The sequence below is a fragment of the Pinus tabuliformis genome, chromosome 3_2, assembly GCF_031772625.1.
Source record: "Pinus tabuliformis cultivar Carrire ecotype Pingquan chromosome 3_2, CPIR1, whole genome shotgun sequence".
NCBI lineage: Eukaryota > Viridiplantae > Streptophyta > Pinopsida > Pinales > Pinaceae > Pinus > Pinus tabuliformis.
The window spans coordinates 1,133,499,534-1,133,521,014 of record NC_142302.1 but is presented as its reverse complement, the minus strand read 5'-3'; the positions used below and the strand labels follow the sequence as shown (position 1 = coordinate 1,133,521,014).

Here is a 21,481-nt window from a genome sequence, read left to right as displayed (position 1 = left end):
CTCCATAAACTAGTCAGCCCACAGAGATTACAGTCCCCCCTTCCCGACATTGCTTGTCCTCAAGAAATTGCAAGTTTGAGTGCTGCAAAATTTGTTCTCTTCCCTTGATGTTAGAAATCAGGGCATGTAGATGTTCAACCATTTTGATAGTTCCTTCAAATTCACACTCCTCATAATCATATCAATCATAGGTTGCCCAATGTTCTTTAGCAATGTCTGCGATAGATACCAACTTTTCACCAACCTATTTATCTTCATTCTCATGAGCGATAATTGAAGGCCAAGCTAGTAGGGGATAGCTCTTGTAAAGGATTCTACAAATTGATGCATCCATATTTCTTTGAATAAGGAATATGAATTGGCCTTGAACCAGCTACAGAAAGCAGGCATATTAAAACAAAAATATTCTAAATTGATTCTTATAACATAGCCATAATGCAAGTCCATATAATGACCCAGCTCCAAACCTTGCCTTCTAACCCAATAATGCAGAGTTAGTGTTCACAATTCCCCACAAATCAAAAAAGCATAGCAAATAAAGCAAGTGTCATAAGAAAATCAATAATAACTATCAAATTTACATCCATTCTCATGAGTGAGGTATATTAATTCCATTAAACAAAACCATAAGGTGTTGTGTTCTTACAGGCACATCAAACGTATATGAATTCTTTAGGTCATCTTCATTTACGAAATTCCTTAAAATCCCAGAATTAGAAGTTGTTTCATTGTTGGAATTATCTGCCAACTTCTGCTGCTGCTGTTGTAGCTGTTGCTCTTCTACCTTGCTAGAAGAAATATCTGTTTTGCCAAGTATTCAAAAATTACAAAGACTAGAATAATACCGAATAACACAATGTTTTCTTTGAAATAATAAATGGCCATGAAATTTTCAACTTAAAATTCTTGGAATAAATGTTGGAAGTAGAAATTAAACACAAATTAAACATGAGTTTTACTACCATTGTCCTTCGATGTCAAACTTGGTGCTAGAACTTGTTGAGCTGCAGACTGAGCACCAGATGACTGCACCTGCTGATGTTGTTGGGATGGAGAATTGGCAGCTGACAGAGATTGTGACTGCAATCCAAGACCCAGACCAACTTGCTGTTGCTGAAGCGAAGAGCTTTGAGAATTTTGAAGGAGAGATCCCTGCTGTTGTTGGTGCTGCTGCTGCAATAACTGCAACTGTGCCTGCAAATTAAACCAGAGAATAAACACAATTTTCAGAAAATGTCAGAGGAACTAGAAGCTAATATCTTCACAGAAAGAACAGCATCCAGTATGTCTAAATAAATAGACGTAAATATATTTTATATTCAACTAGGTCAAAACCAACCTAATAAGGTGAATTTCACAAGTGTAGCCAGACTCACCAACTACAAGCCTGAGTCGTAGACTATACCCAGCTTGATCCGTTTGCCCACCATAAATGACATGGATTCAAAAATCACTCCTAAGGTTTTGTGACCTGGTGAGTTTGACTTCACAAACCCAAGTCAAAAGCTTGTTGGCTTTTACTATTTAAGCAAAAATCAAAAAATCCCTTTACTGTGCTGTTTGATTTTGCAGTTTCCCAGCAACTTCTAGTTTTCAAGTTAACATTAAGGAATTTGACCTAGACTTTTACATTGAAATTAAGAGGGCAAATATCCAGTAAGTTAGTAACCACTAAACCCAGAAGCAGCAGTGATCCAACAAACTTCCAACCTCTTTGTTGTGGCATATGGTCAGGAGGTAAGAGGTATATGTGGCCTCGAAAAGAATCTACAACAACAAATCATATTTCGCAGTGGCAAATTTGAGTGAAGATAACTACCAAAAGTTTGTGATAAGTTGGGAGAGGCGGGCAGCATAGGAGTATCTTGGCAGACAAAAAGGTGGGGAAAGGGGCATTCCCAAGAGAGTAAAGGCAAAGTATGCTTGGTCAACAAGAAGGTGTCGATGAGAGAAACAGATTTCAATGTAAGGGATCAAAGACTGGTTAGACAAAACACAATCAACAACACTATGCCCACCACCATGAGGAAAGCATGTATACCTACTTGAGCCTAGATAGCTAGCTAGAGAACTAAGATTTGTGAGACTCTCAGATTTACCTAACAGGAGAAGGAAGCCCATTAAGAATGTAAAGGATCAAAGGCTGGTTGCACAAAACATAATCAATAGCATTAGGCCCACCACCATGAGGAAAGCATTTGAGCCTAGATAGCTAGGGAGCCAATTAAGTATGGCGAGACTCTCAGATTCACCTAACAGGAGAAGGTGTCTACCATTTCTAAACTAACACCATATCAGTTCAACTCATGTATAAATATTGCATCCCTGGTCAAACCATGAATCAGTCTCTATAAAGTGCTAGTGTGGCATTAAAATCACCCAAAGGAGTTTTGAGATATCTCTAGATACAAATCAAGGAAACACATCACTATGAGCAATCTAAGAATTCTGGTCAAGGAATCTTCTGTTGTGAAGGCTGAGTTGTGTCATTCTGTCTAGAGCAGAGGCAGAGTTCTGTCCAGTAAAGAAGTGATCCAAAGACTGTTTAACGTAAGTTCTGGTCTCTCTAAGGTTGTAAGGGTAAAGCCGCAGGCCTATCTGTCTGATCCAGAGTTATTCGGAAGTTTGTTCAAGAGGTTAGGGCAGCCGCACTGCAAGAAAGGTTGGCCGCAGAGCTGTCTCTGCCCTAGGAGCAGGGCCGCAATGGGATCAAGCAAGGCCAAGGACCTCAGACATCAAGAGCAGGCTGACTGAGGGTTACTTCTGAAGGGCAGGGCTGGCTGAGTCAGTTAGATGACATCCGAGGTGAAGATAAGGTGGCTGGCTGCGCAATAAGGGTAGAAGGAAGTTGTTATGATCAGTGGACTAAAGGAGCAGTTTCTAAGAGCTACAGCAGTGTACAAGATTGAAAGGAGCTGATCTTGTGACCTGAAGTGGACTGTGAGCCTATAGGAGTTGGTTGGACAGTATTTGGAGGCAAAGGACAGCCAGGATCAAGGACAAAGAGGACAACAGACAACAAATCAAGTTTTTTGTCTATGTTTTATGGGCAGGTAAGGGGCCTGAAGAATTAGACCTCAGCCCTAGTTGAATAGTCAAAGGACAGACTTGTATTTGTTGTATTATAGCTTTGTATCAGGGTTTCTAAAGGGCCATGATCCCTGGAACGGGAGCCCTATAGTGCATCTCTAGTGTGTTTATGTGCTTGGTTCAGTCACAGACCTAAACTTTAGGGTTCTAGTGAGAGAGTGCAGTCTTCCAGACCATACAAGGACAACCACAAACCATACGAGGATGGTCATGGTGGTGCAAGGAAAGTCGTAGCCCAGGCGAGGACAGTGATGGTGCACACAAGGAAAGTCATGGTACACTCAAGAATAGTCATGAACCATGCAAGGAAAGTCATGATCATGCAAAGAAGAAGTCATGGACATGCAAGGAAAAGTCATGGAGTTGGAGGATTTCAAGGAGTATGGTATCTTCAAAGAACCAAGTCTTCGAAAAGGACGTGGTTGTGGATCAGATTCGGAGGCAGGGCCACTTCCAAGTAGTGGCAAAAACACCTTCTGAGTGGAAGGTATTTCTAAGTGGAGAAAACACACAAAAAGTGAGTCTTTGGGCAAAGTACCCAAATTTGGGGTTTTGACCCAAAGGAATGGGCTTGAAACCCAAGAAGAAGGATTCAATTTAATTTTGAGTCATGCAGGCTCAGGTCTGCCAGCAAGGCCAAGGGACATGACGCTTGGGGTTTAACACCCCTTGGACAAGTATAAATATAAGCCAATGGAGAGGCTTAGTATTACAAGTGCAAAGGATTTCATTTAGGCTTAGTATTACAGCCTAAAAGAGAAGGACAAGTCCAAGAAAGTCAGAGTTTGGATCTGTTCTAAGAATTTTGGTCAAGGAATCTTCTGTTGTGAAGGTCGAGTTGTGTAATTTTTTCTAGAGGAGCCAAGTCAGAGTTCCATCCAATAAAAAAGTGAATCAAAGACTGTTTGATGTAAGTTTTGGTCTGTCTAAGGTTGAAAGGATAGGACCGCAGGCCTATCTGTCTGATCCAGAGCTATTCACAAGTTTGTTCAAGAGGTTAGGGCAGTTGCTATTAAAGAAAGGTTGGTCACAGAGTTGTCTCTGCCCTAGGAGCAGGGTTGCAGTGGAATCAAGCAAGGCCGAGGGCCTCAGACATCAAGGGCAGGGTGACCGCGGGTTACTTGTGGAGGGTCGAAGGCTAGCTGAGTCAGTTACAAGAAATTCGAGGAGAAGATAAGGAGGTTGGCTGTGCATTAAGGGTAGAATAAGGAAGTTGTTATGATCAGTGGACTGAAGGAGCAATTGTTAATATCTACAACAGTGTACAAAATTGAAAGGAGTTGATGTTGCAACCTGAAGTGGATTGTGAGCCTAAAGGAGTTGGTTGGACAGTATTTGGAGGTAAAGGACAGCCAGGATCAAGGATAAAGAGGACAGAAAGGGTTGCTTGCCAAGGACAGCAGACAGCAGGTAATTCAAGTTGTTTTGTCTTTGTTTTATGGGCAGACGAAGGCCTGAAGGATTAGACCTCAGGCCTAGTCGAATAGTCAAAGGACAGACTTATATTTGTTGTATTATAGACTTGTATCAGGGTTTCTAAAGGGCCATGATCCCTGGTACGGGAGACCTAAGGTTTTCTTATTAAAGGATTGATAAGAGAAGAGTTTAGGCGATATATTCTTGTATATTGTCACTACTTTGTTGATTTCTCTGTTGTTATATTCCATTGTGCAAAGTGGTTCATAGTTGAGCATCTCTACTGTGTTTATGTGCTTGGTTAACTCATAGACCTGAACTAGGATGCAAGAGAATTTCAACATATTCAACAAGTGAAAAAATGTTAAAGATAGTTGGTGCACTAAGACTAGAGTGTGCTCATGCACAAGAGTAACTCGCATACAAAGCATGGAAAACAACCAATATAAGGATAACTGGTGGATAAAAAATAACCTATCCAAGGAAAATAATGAAGCTCAATGCCCAACATAGGACATCAATTAACAGTGGAGACGTTGACTGTTGAAAATTGGCAGCTATGGAATGAATTTCCTTGAATAAAATTTCATTTTTGACCTTTCTAGAGCGACTTTCTAAAAATAGAGAGTCATGTCTATCTTTACACCCATGACTTTCCAAAAATATTAAATCACCTTTCATCAATTTGTAATCATATATAGATGATGGAAAATCACTTAACTTGTCCTTAATTAATTTTTAATTTAATCATCAATATTATTAATATTAATGTTATTATCCTTATGATGCTATAATAATATTATTAAAAGAGAAATACATGTCACCTCTCCTACTTGCCAATCAATCCACCCCATCTCTCTCTCTCTTTGATGGCCACTCATACCTCTCTCACTCTCTCTCCCTAAATGAATCCATTCCTCTCTCTTGAATGCTCTTACGCACCTCTTACACATCTCTTACACGCAATTATTACTTGTCATAAGATTCCTCTTACACCTCTTCAATGCATAAGTTACACTTTTCAAGGCATGCGTACCTCTCTCTCTTTATGGTGTAAGTTACTCAAGGCATGCATATTCCTTCTTGATGCCATAAGTTACTAAGGAGAGTGTACCCCCTTTATGACATAAGTTACTCTCCAATTTTGGCATGAGAAACTCCTGCTCAAGGCATAAGAGTTTCTCCCTAATGAATTCAACCTCCTTGATCTTCCTATATATTTGTGCATCTCATCCTCACTTGACACACTTACTTGTGTTGTGAAAGGAGAATTCAAACTTGAAAGAGAGATTTGGAGAGGCTAGAGAAAGATTGAGAGAGAGAGAGAGAGCCTTGAAGAGCAAGAGCAGATCATGGAGATGTAAAGTGATTCAGTGCCTGCATCGGCTACTGCTATCAGAGATCTTCGGATTTGGGTAAGCTTCTTCATTCTCTCATTGTATTTTGTATCTCTGTTGAACAATTGATTTCTAATAAAGAATCTGGTTAGGGTTTTTCCCTAGTCATTGACCTAACCTCTCTGTGTCTCATTGAGTTCTTGGCTGTCTTCTATTGTGCATATGGTTTATATGGTTTATGTTCTATCTACAGTTACTTAACTTGTATGCAGCATAAAGAAAATCTGGATTTAAGTGATTGTAACAGCATAGAACTTCAAAATTTCAACATCGACAACACTATGTTGCCAGCGTACTTCTATAACTTACTCAATACATAAACACATCATTTGAAACAGAACTAGAACACAACACCTTTAAATTCAATTACCACTGCTGTTAAAAATATCCAGATGGTTCATTATTGCTCAATTTTTTAGTAAATCTATAATTGTATGTCATGAAATAAAACCTTTCAGACTCCGAGTAATTATAACTGACATATTTCTTATTTACTTGTACTTCTTATTTAGAGGAAAAAATTAGCATGTAACTAGCATTACCTCCTGAAATAGCATTAACTAAATTTGTATTTGTTTAGAAGAGTTTGTAAAAGGCTTCTACAGGAGTGGTGGAGTTTACCTGCTGTAATAGCGCAGATTGTTGTTGAGATGAAAATTGCTTAGGGTTGGCCGCTGATAAATGAGATAATTGAGCCCCCAGGAGGGCAGCACTGTGACCTTGCTGCTGAACCTGCTGAAGCCGCTGAAGAAATTTCTCCCTTTGATCAGGTGCAATTTCAGCCCTTCCACGATATTGTCCCTGAGAAGACAAACAAATTCATCTAATTCAAAAGCAGATTTGACATCCGCTGCCAATTTGAAAATTGACTGATTTGTTAATGATAAATAAAACATCAATGAAAATGAAATTATAAAGTCAGATGGAAGAGACTTGGCAAACACAGTGCTTAGAAATCTCAAGTAAATAAGGAACCTTGTTCACAGAAAAGGAAAAGAATAAGCAAAAAGACTAGGCCTGGTAAAATCCGCAATTTAATTTGGTCCTCCATTAGTCCCGGAATATCAAGAATTATCCATTGTTGCACCTCTGAAGCCTTTGACATGGGTAATAAAGCCAAGTGACCTTACAGAAAAGGCCATGTGCAATTTCTGGCCAATACTTGCAGACTAAAATGTACAAGAGAGTTTGTAGATTCGCCAAATATGCTTTTACCTTTTGACTTGTTGCTATTTTAGCTCTTACATCCCTTCTATTTATTCAAAAAAAAAGAGGCTAAAAACTTAAATGTCTTTCAGTGAGACAGTAATGCAACCAACATATATGAATCCATATCCCCTTTGAAAACCTGGGAATCCATGAGTCGATCTAAAGTTTAAACCTCCATTAAAACAGTTTTGGCTGTAATCATTTCAAGCAAATTATATATGTGGAATTGCCCAAACAAAGCAAAGTTCTTCTCTGGCATCATATTCTAGGTGAGAATAGGTTAGATTACACCATATGTTTGACATATAATCATATTTTAATGTGCAATACTTACAATTTCAATCTGCCTTTAAATGCTGCATAATGCAAAATATGTTGTCACGGTGCAGAACAGAACATAAGTAACTCAGTAACCACGGTTATGTGCAACTATCATTATCATTTGCAGAAAACAAAAAATAGTTACCATTTCAGTCTGATTTTGAAAAGAGTTTCCACTAGGAGGCCTCCACTGGCTACCAGGAACACTTGAAGGATTGAAAATCCGTGCGCCTATTATACCTCCCTCTGGCACGCTGTTTGAATCATTGGTCGCAGTTCCATCAGGCAACTTTGCTCCCTGTTGTAAATAAACTCTACTCTGTCCTGCCAAAGGTGATGCAAGCTGCTGTGCAAGACCACCACCACCAATCCTATCATCAGCTGCAAGACCAGTTGTTCTCTTAGTTATGTCAGGACCAAGTCCACTTGCCGAATGAGCAGCTCCACCTAAATTCAAAGGTGTTATTAGAGGTGATGTTGGCCCAGATCCAACTCCACTCACAACAGGGCCCCGGCCAACACCTCTAGCTGATACTACGTCTGGCATTACTCTACGGCCAGCAAAGCTTCCACTGTCATCTTCTTTTGTTGAATTAACTATGGATATAGGTGATGATGATATAGCAGTTGTGGATGTTTCTTGACCAGCTCTAATTGTATTTGAGCTAGGGCCAGCAAGCAATGCAGAAGCACTTGCACCACCCAAGCGTGTCAGTACAGTGCTCCCTACCAATCCTGGAGTCATGCCAACATTTGTCCCAGATGCAGCTCCAGAAGAAGATGCTGATGAAACTGAGACTCCTGCATTAGCAATTGTTGCTGAGGGTGGTGTTCGAGGCCTAACATCAGAATTACTATCTTGGGAAGCTGTGTCATCCACTTGATCTTGAGTAGTACTTCCTTGTGGAGTAACTGAACTTGGAGAACCCTGCAAAAGGATTGTCAGAATTTACACATCCATTCAAATAGGTCAACCATATTCATAAAGCAGGCAACAAGTCAAAGTATCATGAAGAACATAAACTTGCATGGAGATAATCTGAAACATTTTATTGATGCTGCAGCAGTACATTACAGCAAGCCCAAGTTAGCCTGTCCATAACAACTGACACACATATTTGTGTGTGGGCATTATTACGACAAAACTAGCTGTATAATACTTATGCAGTCATAGAGACCATCACTAAGCTGGCCAAACAAAGGAAGTACTAAATAATTCAGCCAGGGTAATGTTCTTAAATTTTAGAAAGAAGAAAACATGTACACACAACAAACAAACCAACTATATAGGTTTGTATGTGTATGTAAACTGAACGTATGTACATGTATTTTGAAGTTAGATATATGAAATTATGAATACAGATGTATTTAGAAAAATAGTATTTTAAAACTAAAACGTGATAAAAATGATGCAAAAACACTTTGAAAAACGCCAAAAAATAGGAGCATCCAGCAGACATTTCAAAAAACTTTCCACGTCTGGATATATTCTTTAACAAGAAATGGGGTTGGAATGGAGATGCCAGTAACACAGGTCAAGTACATCTTCAAAAATATTAGAAAACAATGTTAAAATTAATAAATAAACCCTGTTATTCAAGAAATCTTTGTGCTATCATAGTACTACAATAAGAAAATATAGACACAATCAAAGAATGTAACAAATAGCAACCAGAAGCGTCTCATGGTAACTATATAAATCAATTTTAAAAGTTTATGCATCTCTCTAATTGTGCCACAAAACCAAAGCTTACCGTTGGTTGGGTTGCAGGGGATGCAATGGAAACTTTCAAAGAAGTGCCATTCACAGTTGGAGCACCTGCAGCTGCCTGGCAAAAAAATACTCAGCTGTGTGAGAACATATAATATTAGTGAAAAGCATAGAATACTTAATTTAGTGCAACTAGTATGTTAGAGCATAAATAAAAAGAAGAGCATATTTGCAGCATGGAATCTCCAGACACCTAAATAAATAGAGTTTAGCACAAGTCAGAGAACCATAAGAAACTTTAAAAATATATTCCCGATTAACACCACAACTAATGTTGAAAACACTTTACATAATATGCATATAGCAAAAAACTAGAGCATAGGAAAAAAGTTAAAACCCACAAAAACTGGAAAAAATGATCTGATCTAAAAACCTAATTAGAAACAGGTATAAATTATCAAACTACTAATATGCACGGAGTCAAGATCACAGTCAAAAGGTACCAGAGTCACATAAGCCAAAAATGTAAGAAAAAGTATGGCTCAAAATTTTTGGCATGAAAAAATATTAGAAGGTACACCTACAGAAGCTTTAGGTAAATACAGAAAAGCTAGAGAAACAAGACAAATAAATATAGAAAATTACATAATAAAGTAACAATTGCACTTAGCAGCATACACCAACCACATATTACGGATAGATGGTTCGATTAGCTGGAAAGGCCCTCATATTGTGTCAATTAATAAGCACAGGTTTATACTATTATATTCATCTGAGTATGTAGTTTTTTCATCAGATATTTATCCCCTTGTCTCCAGATATCCACCTTCCTGAGAGCAAGTCTCAGGCAGTAATGTTGCATAGGTTTCTGTAAAGAAAGTCATTATGAAGCCAGAGAACATACACAATTGATTTTTTTCATATTTACATAATAGCTATTATGCCATTATCCTACAACTAATGTTGAAAACACTTTACATAATATGCATATAGCAAAACTAGAGCATAGGAAAAAAGTTAAAACCCACAAAAACTGGAAAAAATGATCTAATCTAAAAACCTAATTAGAAACAGGTATAAATTATCAAACTACTAATATGCACGGAGTCAAGATCACAGTCAAAAGGTACCAGAGTCACATAAGACAAAAATGTAAGAAAAAGTATGGCTCAAAATTTTTGGCATGAAAAAATATTAGAAGGTACACCTACAGAAGCTTTAGGTAAATACAGAAAAGCTAGAGAAACAAGACAAATAAATATAGAAAATTACAGAATAAAGTAACAATTACACTTAGCAGCATACACCAACCACATATTACGGATAAATGGTTCGATTAGCTGGAAAGGCCCTGATATTGTGTCAATTAATAAGCACAGGTTTATACTATTATATTCATCTGAGTATGTAGTTTTTTCATCAGATATTTATCCCCTTGTCTCCAGATATCCACCTTCCTGAGAGCAAGTCTCAGGCAGTAATGTTGCAAAGGTTTCTGTAAAGAAAGTCATTATGAAGCCAGAGAACATACACAATTGATTTTTTTCCTATTTACATAATAGCTATTATGCCATTATCCTACAGCTTATGCAGCATGTAAATATTAAATTGCTAAACTGTAGAGACTATTTCTGATAATCATTCATTACAAAGCTGTTTATGAATATGTTGTCCAGTCATAGAGACTATATGAACTGACACTTGGATTAATTACAAGTAGCCTCTTGCTTTAATCGTGTTTGATAATTAAATGCTGGAACAACCTTCATTATATAAATATGGAAAGAAAAATATACTCCAATAGCAGAAAGATCCATTACCTTCTCCTTGACAACAACTGCAGGGGGAACTATTGTAACCAAATCTTCTAATCCCTCCACCTTATCTAAGGGCATTGTGTTGTATAGATCATCTACGTCCTCAAATTCTTCAAAGTCAGTCTTCATACAAAACAAGAAATGTAGTTATTAGTACATGTGACAGGATAGTAGAACGAAATACTCATCTCAGTTAAAAAATGAGAACTGACTAACAAGCATTTCAAAGGAATGAAGGTACCGGAACAGTGAATTCAGAACAGCCAGCAGGCATCATAACAGTAAAGTGTAAAAGATAGTGACACTTGACTAGTCTACAATCAAGAGAAGATCCTAAAACATTCAGATCTCTCTAAGGCGTACTAAAAATGAACGAGTTACATCATGAGAGATGAATACAGCAAGTGAAATAAGAATTCTCAAAGTTAAAAGTGTATGATGAATAAAGAAAGCAACATTCATATCAACTGCATAGAAAATTAGAAATTACAGCAGTACCATATTATGCACTACATGACACAATATTGGAGACTTTAATGTATGATCTAATGCACAATGTACAAAAACAAGCAACAGAAAAAATAATTGTAGAATTCAAAAAAAACATAGCCATACCTGATTACGCTCCACATAGTCTTCCACAAAATCTTTCACGTCATTTACTTGTTCAGGACTTAATTCATCATTATCCAGAAGTCTCAAAATAAGCTCTAGCTTCACAATATGAGCCTTATGGCGTGTAATAGATTCCTCTAAATGGGTCTGCAATGTAAAAGTGACAAAGAAAAATATGTTAATTATTTAATATAAAAGTTTTGCTACAATCACAGGAACAAAATAGATAGAATTCTATTGATTTCCACTAATGACCAAAATAGAACAGTAATACTCAAAAAAACATCAAGTAAGAATCACAAAATAAAGAGTGCTTAGGGCATCTACTCCCAAATAAAATAAAATAAAATAAATAAAAACAGCATTGTAAAGAATAAAAGTGTTCAAACCTAGAATGGATAAACCCTCAACTGTATCTCAAATCTTACAGATTTAGGCATATAGATGAGCAAACTTTGCATATTTTGTCCCTATTGGTTTAGAATCATGGTTTTCAATCTTAAAAATAGCTTTTTTCATTAAAAAATAATTATTTCATGTTTATTTTAAGGACCGGTTCATTGAGATCTCACCAGTCCAGTTTTTCCAGTTCTGGTTTGAAACCCGGTTTTATAGGTGGACGGGTAAATCACCGGTTCCAGTTTTGAATACTATGGTCTATTTACTCTTTGACTGCATTCCGATTTTACTGTTTACGAAATCTTTCATTCTCTTATGTTCTCACCTGGTCCACTTCTATAGCCATCCAAATCATTTCCTATCAGCTAGTCCATTTTCCATAGACCAGTTTGTCAAGCCTTTCTTCTTAAGATTGTAACAATTCAAAAACTAGATTCTACTGTTTCGTCCCTAAAATACTAAACTTTAACAACTAATTTATAATATTGTGAAGCTAATTTGTATGAATGTACTGTTTTAACTTCGTTTTATTTGTATATTTCATAGTTTCTAATAGCAAAAAAAAAAAATCTGTGCATGCCTCTATTAATGTCACATCATGTGACATGTCTAAATGATTGTGGCAGTGCTTACAATCTGATGGCAACACAAATACACAAATTATGATGTTGGCGTAGACCTACAAGTCAAGAATTGACTGAAAACCCACATAATAATAGCGTTGAATATTTAAAGTTTATGCAGTAGTGATATCAAATGCCATTTTGATTCATCAAATAAAAATTAAACCGTAGCCATGGCAATATCCAATGCCATTCAATCTTGAACAAAATTATACCATAACTAAATACTTACAAAAGGAACAAACACATTTCAACTACACAGTGGGGAAGATACTATTAATGTCAACAAGTGAGCAAAAGTGGCCAATGCTACTCCTGAGTCCCAAGTATATGATGTCCAAAACCACAAAAGAGTTGCAAATGGAGAGAGAGATACCAGTCGTGGAGGTTTAGACTTGCCCTTTTTCACTGAGAGGCCCTCAATATCAGCCTCAAAGCAATCAATTTGTGACTCCAACTCGCTAACCTATTACAAACAAACAACGTAGTTAACTGCATGCACTAACAAGCAACAATTAAATGAAAAGAATTATGCTCCACAAATTTAAGAAATATTCCCAAAAGAATAGATGCATGCATCAACTACTGCATCATGATGGTACCTAAATATCCATTCTGAATTGCCAATCAAAAGATAAAAGGCATATTAAACAAAGTATAATATCCTTAGCAGAAACTAAGATTAAAACAAGATCAGTATCGCTCAAAAAAAGGGGTTGTTGGAAGCTAACCACCCATTCTTGCCAAAACTTACAAATTGCAAGTATAACCAATAACTGATATATTCTCACTAACAATCAACAAACCATCTATTTTTTCCTTTCACAATTACTATTTACCTAGCGCAAAATTCAGAACAAGAAAGCAAATGCATGGCTCCAGATTATTACTGGAAGAGCATTTTTCTAGGAGGCCCAGTAAATGATACTCAAATGTTGGAAGCTCTAAAACAAAAACAAAAAAAGTTCAAAATAAATTAAAAGAGAGGCACGGAAACCTCTTTGTTTCATTCATCTTACTTTTAAGTCTATTGACCAACATAATCCCCTTGATAACAAGACTATCATTATTTACATGCTCCAGTTAAGTTGATCACCAGTATACTTGATATTAGATAATCTAATTGATAGGCTGATTGAATCAAGGATATGAATTGAAAAGACTAGAGTAGCCATCAAATTTAATCACTGGATATGGGAGCATGCCTTTACTCTGATAGCTAATGCTTATAAATGTGAATTCTGTGTTGAAAATGGTAGCGAGAGAAGGTCTTCTCTGACTTGTGCCTTAGCCAGACAGAGAGCACGAATAGTCTTCCTTTGACCATGGACGAGTTCGTGGAGATTCTAAACTCATGTGTAGAGTTGAAAGAAAAGTTACACGGATCTCCAAGTGGCAGTTCAAATGGTAGCGAGAGAAGGTCTTCTCTGGCTTGTGCCTTAGCCAGAGAGAGACCACAAATAGTCTTCCTTTTACCATGGATGAGTTCGTGGAGATTGTAAACTCATGCGTGGAGTTGAATGTTCAAAGAACAGTTAAGCGGATCTTCAAGTTTGGAAGATGATGAGTTGGGGAGTTAACTAGTCAATCTCAACTCGTGTTCTAAATTTGTACTCGCCAGATTAGCATGGATCAAATTGATAAGAGGAGGAAGAAAGCGCCACTATAGTCCATTATTGTTGCACGAGTTTGTGTGAGAGCATCTTGTTGACACTACGTACCTTGGAGGAGCCAATACGCAGAGCATAGAGAGACTTTCTTGCTGCCAGATTGCGATAGGATTTAGGAGGTCTGTCCTAAATAATTGGGGCCAGACTCTGCAGGGAAATAGGAGGAGACCAGTGCAAGGAAAGAGGGCCAGGTAGGCTGCAAGGAAGTTGGAGCTGGGTCAAGAGTTTGCAAGGTGTTTTCAATCTAGTTAAGCAGTGAGAACGAGAGGGTTTTCATAGTGAAACAGATTGCCTTGTAAGAGATCTAATTGCTCTAAATAAATTCTACAGCAAAGAAGTGGGATTTCCCAGTTGGGTTTCCCAAGAAAAATTATTGTCTCTTGTGTGACTGTGTTTTTATCTCTACGTTTATATTCTGCTGCTGATCAGTTAAAGAACTTTGCATCTTAGCGAAAGAAAAATTGGTTTCAGTATTGGTTGCCTTGTTTTCAGTTATTCACTAAGTAGTTGCAAAGTTCTATGGAAATTTAACATTCTACTATTACTATGTGAAATTCTACAAAGCTTTTAACACAGTTTATAATAATTTACTATTCAATGGGCTTCAGGATAATGTATTCTGGAAGAGATTGTCACTATAAGCTTTCTTGAGAAAGTCATTCGTGAGTCAGTATCCCTGAATTCATACTTCTATAAAAACATAGAGCAATGGATCATGTTGTCACCTAAGTTGCACTGAAACGAAAACGGGAACGGATACGGATACGGGGTTTGAAATGAATACGACAAATTTTCAAAAAATCTGGATATGATATGGCAAGGAAACAGCATATATATATATATCCATTCATCTTTTAAATCTAGATTCTATATCTAAAAATACATAATCATCATCATCAATTCAACATAAACATTGTCATCAACATTAGCGTTGATTATAACATTCAACATATTATCATCATCATTAGTAATGTAATCAGAAATGCTACAACCTTTGTGCTTTCAGATCCAACTCCTTCAAAGAACGTGTCATGCATGGCAGATGGTATCTATCTTCCTTGCATGACAATTAAAAGGCCCATGGGATCATTGGGATATTCTGTCAAGACCTATTTGAACATTTCAATCTTCTCAATGTCAGCTTGGTCTCTTGACTATATGCAGGCAAAAGATTGGCTAGAGAAGATTTGTTATATTGGAGGGATTTACGAAATCAAGAGCAAAATCAATGACAATTAACAAAACCTTAACCAAACTGAAAATTATCGCTCAAATAAATCTCTTTATGAAGACATTAATCAAACCCTTCTGTTTGTATTTTTGAACATCTATCTTTTTCTGTTTGTATAAATTTTTGAACAAATTTTCATGTGTTTTAACATTTTAAGGGTGGATTCCGATCACGATTTAAATCTGGAAACAGATCCAAAAAAATTAAAAACCCTTGGAAATGTATCCAATTCCAAATCCGAAGTTTCCGATTTTTTGAAACGGTACAAAAACGTTTTTACAGTGTCGAAAACGGGGATTCCATTTCCAGCAATTTCTTTAGGCCTTCCACTAACTTAGGTTTTCACACTACAAAATAGCATTGAGGAGAGAACAAAAAAGTCACCATGGGTCTACTGTTCTTTTCTCGATTTCAAGAAAGCCTCTAACTCAATTCTTGGATTGTTTCTATATGAACAACTCCAAGTTTTGAGCTTTTAGTGGCTAATAGTTTCCAACTGAAAAATGTATAGGATGATAATGTTGCTTATGGAAACCACCAATTATAAAAGCTTTATTACCAACATATTTGGCATATAAGGCTCAAAAAATCACCAAAAACATGTGGGTCTTTTTAGCTTCCTTAGAAATTCAAGGCAATTCCCTACATGTCTCGCTCAAGCAAACTATACACAACTCTGTAAGATTAGGTCAGCCTTGTAAGATATTAATATAGTGTTCCACAGGGACACGTCCCCCGAGGTTAGGTGAGCGCACCCCGGATGAGGGGACGTCTGGGGAAACGTTTCCCCACGTCCCCCTTTTGGGGAGACACGAGGAGACGTAAGGGGGGGCATTTCCCCAATGTGGGGGATGTGACTCCCCAAAAGATGGGCTATGCACCCCACCTTAAATTTGCTTGTAAACAATGATTTATGACAGGGAAAACCTAGTATTTGACCATATTTCCCTACTAATGCTATGCAATTCATGGTAATGTTAAGTAAAAGTGACATTCTCCTTTATCTTTCATTTTCATCCTTTTACTTAAATTTTTAACATTACTATGAAATGACTCAGGATGTTTAAGAATGGTTTTGACCTCATTGGATTTCATATGGAGAAAGTAGAATTTTATATCTCACTCAAAATCCAGCAGACTTAACAGTTTTTCAGGAATTCAGGATTCAATGGATTCCAATGTTTCCATCGCATTTTGTCATGTACAAGGGTATGGAATTAGTATTTAACAAAGAGCACCAAGCCCTCTGTGTACTTTAGAGTTACTTTTAGACTCATCACTCCATTGTTTTTGAGTTTTAGTTATATCAATTTACTATTCCAGTCTTTAGATTTCAGTATCTATTAGAGTCTATTTTTCTTAGTACTAATTAGATTCTAGAATGATAAATGATGAATTTTAATTTTAAATCAATTTAGAATATAGAATGATGAATGATGAATTTAATTTTTAAATCAACGTAGATTCTATAATGGTGAATAATGAATAATGAATATGGATCAGAGTATTTCATTATTGAATCTCGTGGTTTATGGATGAATCATGTATGTATCAGTAAGGATGATGAGTATGGATCAATATAGTACTGCATTCATAGTTAATTAATTGTTGGTCCAGGTTAGGGTCCTTAGTGTTAATCACTTGTTGTATAGGCTCACTAGGACCTTCAACATCTTCTTGAGAAGATGTCTAATCTTGACCATCATTGTCCCTTGAGATATTCTTACAGACAGGTATCTCTTCTTCATCAGAGTTAATTGGAACATCCTTTGATTTCTTGTAAGCTATACTTTTGTCAAAGATGGCATCCCTCCTTACATCAATTCGACAATCCTCCTTAATATAAATTCTATATGCCTTTGATGAAGCACTATACTCAACAAAGATGCCCTTTAGTCTAGTAGGATCCAACTTCTTTCTCTTGTCCTTAGGTATATGAATATACACAAGACAACCAAATATTCAAAGATGATCCACACTTGGCTTGTTTCCTATAAATGCTTCTTTCGGAGTCATGTTGTTGAGAATCTTGTGAGGACTTCGATTCTTCAAGTAAACAATTGTCATACATGCCTCTTCCCACAGGATTTGAGGGAGATCTTGATCATGTAGCATGGCCCTGACACATTCTTCAATAGTTCTACTCTTCCTTATAGCCATGCCATTCTATTCAAGATTATAAGGAACAATAAGCTCCCTCTTGATCCTTGCTTCTTGGCAGAAAGTTATCAGTTCTTTGGAGTTGTTTTATGCACCATTGTCTGACCTCAAAGTCTTGATCTTTCTCTCAGTTGGGTTCTCCACTTAATTCTTGAACTCCGAAAACTTTTCGAATGCCTAGAATAACTTATCGGATACATGATCAAATTATTCTTTATCCTAGAAAGACCTAGAAACACCTAGAAAACCTAAAATCACGAAGAACATGCTTTTGACTCAAACTTGAGTATGAAACCCATACTCAAAAATTAAAATATAATTTCTTTTTCTTTCTTTCTTTTTCTTTATAAAGAATATACAATGTCATGCTTACAATTAGGTCATTATGAAGACCAAACCTAGTTACAATTTTCAACAGTATCATCATCATGTTAATGTTTATAATATATATATTTCATATTTTATGTGTAATTCACTAATTTGTTATATTCTAATATTCTATATAACGTGTCCGTCATGTTATGTCCATGTAATGCCCCTTCCCGAATTAGTGCCACGTATGCAAATATTCTTTCATTAAACATATATGATGTCCATGTAATTTGTTACAACAAAGATGTATCACCAATGCACTTTTGACAATAAAGAAACCTTCATAAGAGAAATTTGTTGAGTCTTCACAGCATAGAATCCATTGAAGCCCTATGTTCTATGGTTTCTACATAGCCCATCCTTCATAGTTTAAACTTCAGGCTACTTAGCATTCCATCCACTAACTCACTGCCCCTCCTTGGCCCCTATATTGACCTATTGTGTCGGCTTTCTATACTAGAGAAGGTATACTATAATCCACACCCTTTGTTATGCCAAGTAGGCCTATGATTGAATATAGGATAAGCCCTATTTCCAGCGAGCATGGCCCAAGCATTGCCACTCAAAAATAGTTCCACTATACTAATTCAACCAACGCCTCCAACAACTATATGAATCAATAGCCTGCCAACTAATTTGCAATGTTGTATCACACTGGTTCACCAATATTAATCTCGAACAAGAATCTAGTATGGCGACAACATGACTCATAATACCTTACTCAAATTCTCACACATACCGGTCATAAATTCAATGATGTTTCCAAAGCAATCTTTGAGATTGTTAACAAAAAGGGTACCGAGGAAGTGCTTCCTAGTGCCTTTTGCCTTTGGCTAGGAAAACACATGAGACACCTTTTTAGTGACTATGAGTTATTAAAGTCATGTGAGGTGACTTTATGAGTTATTAAAGTCACTTTATGAGGTTTAGAAAGTACAAAGTATTTTATTATATTAAAGTCACTTTATGTTTTTAAAGTGACTTTATGAGAAAAAATGCATGGTACCTTATATTATTAAAGTGACTTTATGTGGAAAAAGGTACAAGGTAGAAAAACAACATTAAATTGACTAGGGAGGCTATTAATGAAGGGGGGACATGAAACTGGGGGTCAATGGGAGATTAGATCTCCACTCTTGATCAAGGAGAACTGAGATCTAATCTCAACCCTTGATCATATGGTTAAGGCTTCACTTCATTATGAGAGACTAAAAGGGAAAAGGGCAAGGAGAACTCATTCATTCTTCAAGTGCAAGGTTGGAGAAGAGGAGAGGAGAAGAGGAAGTTGAGAGAACTTCAAGGAGAAAGAGGGAGGCTGAGATAGCCTCTATTGGTGGAGAGATTCTACAGCGAGGAGAAGGTAGGGAGCTGTGAGAGCCATCTGGTAAAGGAGAGAACAAGTTGCAGCAAGAGAAAATTATCACCAGTCCGAGATTTAAGGCTGGTGGAGCAGCACGCAGCCCAAGGTAAAATTTCAGAGGTTCCAGCGCAATTTCCAGGCAAGAAGAGCAGCATGCAGATCAAGGGCAGGAGTATAACAGTCCCTTCCAGTGAATTTAATGCTAATCTAACAGCACAGTTTTCAGGGAGGAAAAATCAGTCTGTGGCACAAAAGTCAAGGAGATTAACTCAGCTGTCAACGCACAATTTAATGCAAATATATGCCAATCTGACGCTTGATTTCAATGATTTGTGTGAGGAAAGTCTGGTTTCTGGCATGATTTTCAAGGAAATTTAATGCTACTCTGTGGCCTGAAATTTAAGGAAGTATCTATTGGTTCTGTGGCACAAAATCTGAGTCTCAATATCTGGAAGTCTGTCAGTGGCATGTTTCTCTGAGTAGAAAACAGAAAGTGGCACAAACTCCAAGCAGAGATTGCTGAACCTGTTCATAATTTTCCAAATCTGTGGCTCGAATTTCTAGAGGACTGGCACAATATTCAAGGGAGAGATAAGTACCCTTGATGAGTCATTAATTTTGTAATTAATTCTCTGAGAAAAGCTAATAAAAACTCCTAGATTGGTTTCCCCTTGTGGGTTTTTCCAGGGTCAGAGTTTGACCAAAAACAAGTGTTCATCTGTGTGCATGCTTGTGTGAATTTTATTATCAGCTGGAAAGTTAACGAAGTAGTGGTAGCCTGTATTGTTTCTCTTTAAATTTGCAAACAGTTTATATATATATCATCTTTATGTGAGGCTGTGGGCACTAAACTCATGCAAGGAAAACTGAAACTGGGAGGGCTACAGGAACCTTAAAATTTTCTACAGAGACGATTGTCGATCTTGAATCTTTGCCACTGTTATCTTGGTCTTCAATTTACCAACAGAACCACCATGGTTGATTCCACTCATGTAATTCGGCCATCTTGAAGCTTGTCGGGTGTAGGAATCACACTATATCAGCACCCTGGTAGCCTCGTATTTTCTTAAGCACAACTAGCCCCAACGCCACTAATTCATCCTTATCATGGCCGTTTTCGAAGAGTCTCCTGAACCGCGTGCTTTGGTCCCTTAGTCATAAAATATTGTTTCCCCTCTATGGGTAAATCAGCTTCACCCCAAACCCTTGTGTAAACTAACTCCTATTTCATGTAATCTGCCCATGGCTATTATGCTCGGCTACTACCAAGGGGCAGCGTAACCTGCAAATGGGATCTCTTCGGTCTCACATAAATTCAGTTCAAGAACATCCCTTTCGTGAAGGGAAAGGCACCCTTTTTCACTTCACTAACAATTATACTGGCAACACCCTTAACTCGACTCCTTATAATAAACTGGCTCAGTTCTGTTGTCAGAGAGGAGTGTTGCAAATACATTCCATGAATTAATCCAATGAGGAATCTGAGTGATTCCTCCTTCAAGACTAGCTAGGGCGTAATCTTTCACCACCAAAGACTAGTTATTTTGATCAACTAGGGTTGTTAGTTTCTCCACTAAAGAAGATCATGCTCAGGGTTATAAACACTCAAGCAAGCTCCCAGTTCCAAAGTAAACAATCCATCAGTTATCCCGTCATGTCCACGAACAATTCCCTGCCTTCCTTTTATTGTGATGACCATTAGAATACCATGGGTCTTCCAAAAACCACAAGTTCCTTCTCCTCTTTTAATTAAAGTGTCTTTACAAGGTTCATTAAAGTCACTTGATAACCAGCTTTTTAATTTAATTACTCAACATTACCTCAATGATGACATTAAATAATTAAATTAATTAACTTGCCTCTTGTTCTCAGAGAGGATCCTTACATTCTGGGGGGTCACCATGTCATGTGTGGAATACTCATATTTTCATGTCCTGTGTCCCATGTCCTCATGTCATGTGACTTAGACGTAAATACAAGCATATTTTTTCAACCCCTTGTAGTATACATGCACTCAACAATGCCTTGAAAGGCATTGGCGAAATTTCATGGGTATCCATTTTGGAGACAACTACAAGAAATGTGCAGAT

General features: G+C 37.1%; 1 protein-coding gene across 6 annotated transcripts in view; it reads right to left on the bottom strand.

Annotated features, from left to right (window-relative positions):
• The window catches only part of LOC149184697 (transcription regulator NOT2/NOT3/NOT5 family protein), a 63,947-nt gene that overhangs the window by 19,348 nt on the left and 23,118 nt on the right, over nt 1–21,481 (bottom strand). For all 6 annotated transcript variants that reach the window (XM_089417669.1, XM_089417673.1, XM_089417671.1 and 3 more), the window contains exons 5-12: nt 12,975–13,064; nt 11,577–11,723; nt 10,965–11,084; nt 9,188–9,262; nt 7,579–8,361; nt 6,525–6,704; nt 963–1,194; nt 647–801 (exon numbers count right to left, since the gene is read on the bottom strand). In XM_089417669.1, the coding sequence (XP_089273795.1) occupies nt 647–801; nt 963–1,194; nt 6,525–6,704; nt 7,579–8,361; nt 9,188–9,262; nt 10,965–11,084; nt 11,577–11,723; nt 12,975–13,064 (1,782 nt within the window). The remainder of the gene's footprint in view (nt 1–646; nt 802–962; nt 1,195–6,524; nt 6,705–7,578; nt 8,362–9,187; nt 9,263–10,964; nt 11,085–11,576; nt 11,724–12,974; nt 13,065–21,481) is intronic.